Source organism: Bicyclus anynana, chromosome 12 (assembly GCF_947172395.1).
Source record: "Bicyclus anynana chromosome 12, ilBicAnyn1.1, whole genome shotgun sequence".
Lineage (NCBI taxonomy): Eukaryota > Metazoa > Arthropoda > Insecta > Lepidoptera > Nymphalidae > Bicyclus > Bicyclus anynana.
This window is the reverse complement of record NC_069094.1, coordinates 8,169,148-8,173,069: the sequence shown is the minus strand read 5'-3', so window position 1 is coordinate 8,173,069 and position 3,922 is coordinate 8,169,148. Positions and strand designations below refer to the sequence as shown.

The following is a 3,922-nucleotide window of genomic DNA, read 5'->3' as shown; positions in this document are numbered from 1 at the left end:
TTACTAATAGACACTCCACGGTTTCACCCACGTAGTTCCTGTTCCCGTGGGAATACGGGGATAAAATATATAAATATACATTTTGTAATATATAAAAGATATAACCTATGTTTTCTACTTAGTTAAATGTAGCTAATAAAATAATTTCTTAAATCCGTCGAGTAGTTTTTGAGTCAAATGGTACCAAACAAATCAAGTCTTACCTCTTTATAATATTAGTTTATATAATATCAGGTATTTGTTATCAACTCAATTACTTATAATAATCTGGTCGAGATTATTAGATAAGAAACAAAATTATCTACTTAATTTGATTGTTTTTTTATTCTTTTACAAGTTAGCTCTTGTCTACAATCTCAGCTGATGGTAAGTAACGTTGCAGTCTAAGATGGAACTGCCCTAGCTTGTTAGCAGTAGGATGAAAATCCATACCCATTTCGTTTTTTACACGACATCGTACTGGAACGCTAAATCGCTTGGCGGTACGTCTTTGCCAGTAGGGTGGTAACTAGCTACGGCCTCCCACCAGTTAGAACAATTAAGACTTCCTCAATCAAGAAAGCATCAATCGGCCCAGCCGGGTATCAAATCCAGGACCATGCGGATTGGCAGACGCAGAGAATTAAGAAAACTCTCAGGTTTGCAGGAACTCTAATACCCGGATAATACCTAATTTCAGTTATCACGTCATTCCAATCGTTATTTATATCAGACTAGCGGACGCCCGCGACTTCGTCCGCGTCCTACCCTGCCCTACCCCTACCCTACCCCTACCCTACCCCTACCCTACCCCTACCCTACCCCTACCCTACCCTACCCTACCCTACCTCTACCCTACCCTACCCTACCCTACCCCTACCCTACCCCAAACCTACCCCTACCCTAGCTTACCTACACCCTACCCCCATTCCTACCCCTACCCTCCCCGTACCCCTATCGCACGCCTATCCTACCCCTACCCTACCACTTCCCTATCCTACCCGTACCTCTACCCTACCACTACCTTACCTCTACCCCTACCCTAACACTACCCTAAACCCGGCCCTAAACCTACCCTACCCCTACACTACCCCTACGCTTCCCTACCCGTACCCTACCCTACCCTGTAACTTCTCTATCTTACTCCTACCCTTAGTAAAATTCGTCCAGTCCTTCGAGAGTGGTGGTATGACCAAGAGAAATAGAAACTTCTATGCTAATAATATAAAGAGGTAAAGTTCGTGTGGTTGTAGGAGGTAATCTCTGGATCTACTGGACCGATTTGGAAAATTGTTTTACCAATAGAAAGCTACGTTATTTGCGAGTATCATAGGCTATGTTTGATGTATGTATGATCCCCATATTTACACGGGAAAGGGAACTACGTAAATGAAATCGCCGTGCGTCATATAGCGGAATTTCTGCGTCTTTTAGAAATTTTGTATTATCTCCGAAACTATTTAAGTAATTAACATACTGTAAAGGGCAAATCTTATCTCCATAATATCCTTGTGATTATTAAATAATTTATTTTAATAAGGATTAAAGTTTAGTTGTATAAATAATGACGTAAACCTAAGTATATAAAATTAATAATTTTTAAAACACAAAAGGTACTATATCTGCTAATATATAGAAGATAGATATATGGTGTCGCGGACTTTTTTGTAGAACTTTTAAAGATACATAAAGTCTCGATACATTGATTTCAATTTTAAACAATAGTTAAGGCAGTGCATGCGAATAAGTCTGTTTAAGAGGATTTTTAGTCCGACCTGTATGACAAAAACTGTGATAACTCGGCTAATATATATGATACCAATATAAAATATAGCCTATAGCACTCCCCGATAATGTAGCATTCTACTGGTGAAAGAATTTTTAAAATCGGACCAGTAGTTACGAAGATTACCCCATTTAAAAAATGTGACAAACTTACAAACTTTACCTCTTTATAATATTAGTATAGATATGTTTATTTCTATTACAGGAATTATTAAAACACATTTAAAACATTAATTTAGTATATTACCTAATTATAATTTTGTTTTTTTTTTAAATTCTAATGAGTCCCCCTAACTACTCGTACCACAAAACAAAACACACAATTTTATGCCATGACAATAATACCCGTACTTACTAAACTAATATAGCGCACATCACATAGACACAGTACATCTCAGTTGCGTTTATAATTAGCTGGTCATTGAATATTTGTGTAGTCCGTTCGGTCACCTCGCAAAGGACCTTGAATTTAAATACGATGAACAATTTGATGGTCATTGTTGGATGACGTTGACATTGGACCATTGCTATACTTAGCTATTTTATTCATAATTCTCATTAATGATATAATATGTATAATATCATTGATTATTATCAACCTATCAGTAAAGATCCTCCATAAAGGAGAAAAGATATATTTCATCATCATCATCATTAACAACCCACATTCGGCTCACTGTAAAGCCCAAGACTCCTCTCAGAATGAGAAAGGTTAGACAAATAATTCCCGATGCTCCATGCGGATTGGCAGACTTCACACACGTAGATAATAAAGAAAAATCCCAGATATGCAGGTTTCTTCACGTAGTTTCTCCTTCACCGTTTGTGACACGTGATGTTTAATTTCTTTAAATGCACATAACTGTAACATTAGAGATGCATGTACCAGATTCAAACGTTAGCCCTGAATTGAAGGCAGAGGTCAAATCCACTGGGCTATCACGTAAGATATGTTTATTTACTTGAAATTCTTTATTGCTAACATGATTTCTTTCTATAGTTTTAGTTTAAATTTCACTATCTTTTCAGATTCTTGCCAGAGTCTTCTTGCAATTTCTGGATCCTGTGACACTTTTGAAGGCTTCGTTTCCCGACAGTCACTGAAATATCGGCCGCTAATTCCTCGCACTTCTGGCGACACTGACAAATATATTGACGTCTGCGATGCTTCCCAAACACTTTGATAAATAAAGTTAAGACTCATTTCAATTATGTTACGAATTAAATTGTTTTTAACGTTCCTAAATATATTTGTAGACGCGACACCAGGATGTAGAGCGTTCACAGTAACGTCGCTACCTTCTAATCTTTGTCCCAGCTCGAGTGTCATCAAATTAATATACAACTTACTATTAGCATATACTAAATAATCACTCCAATATTTCTCCATGTTCAAATTTTCAAAGTCCACTTCTCCGTATTTATGAATAAAAGAAGAAACATTCACGATTCTACTGGGAGCGGATGATTTTAAGAGTGGTAACAACAGATTTGTTAACAGAAATGGTCCAAAATAATTCACTTGCATCCCCAAATGGTTTCCATCTTCGGTTTTCTTGTTCCCGAGGCCGCCAGCACCGGCATTGTTGACAAGAACGTCTAAACGCGATTCGGTTTTATAAATAGAGTCGCAGAATTCCCGCACGGAACGGAACTTGGACAAGTCGAGATATTTGTGTACAACGTTCTCATTTCCAGTGCACTCGATTATCTCTTCCGCTGCTTTCATGCCTCTGGGGATACTTCGGCATGCAATGATCACTCGGGCTCCACGTTCGGCCAAATTCTTAGCAGTCTCAAAACCGATACCACTATTACCACCAGTCACTATCACAACTTTACCAACCATATGAGCACTGGATCGACAAACACCACACGTTAATTTTTGGTAAAGTTTAACTGTGAAAACTATTAACACGAAAAACACCACAATTATCCACGCGATCATGTTAATAAATATATCAATTCAAGTTCAGTTTTAATCTAGTCACGCTACAGATATCCAACAATGTTTATTTTATTGAATAAAATGGAGTTTATCACGTGGAGGGGTCGTACAGTCATACTGTACACGATGAGTCGCGTATCATTTCGCTGACGAGCGTGCGATTAGATAAGTCGATAGTCTAACTATGTAACTGTATCGTACAACGACGAC

At 37.9% G+C, this 3,922-nt stretch overlaps 1 protein-coding gene across 1 annotated transcript; it reads right to left on the bottom strand.

Moving 5' to 3' along the window:
• Positions 1-1,996: 1,996 nt before the first annotated feature.
• Positions 1,997-3,922, bottom strand: LOC112042879 (retinol dehydrogenase 14-like). Its single transcript, XM_052884758.1, has one exon. The coding sequence runs from the start codon at positions 3,710-3,712 to the stop codon at positions 2,759-2,761; it is 954 nt and encodes a 317-aa protein (XP_052740718.1). The 5' UTR covers positions 3,713-3,922; the 3' UTR covers positions 1,997-2,758.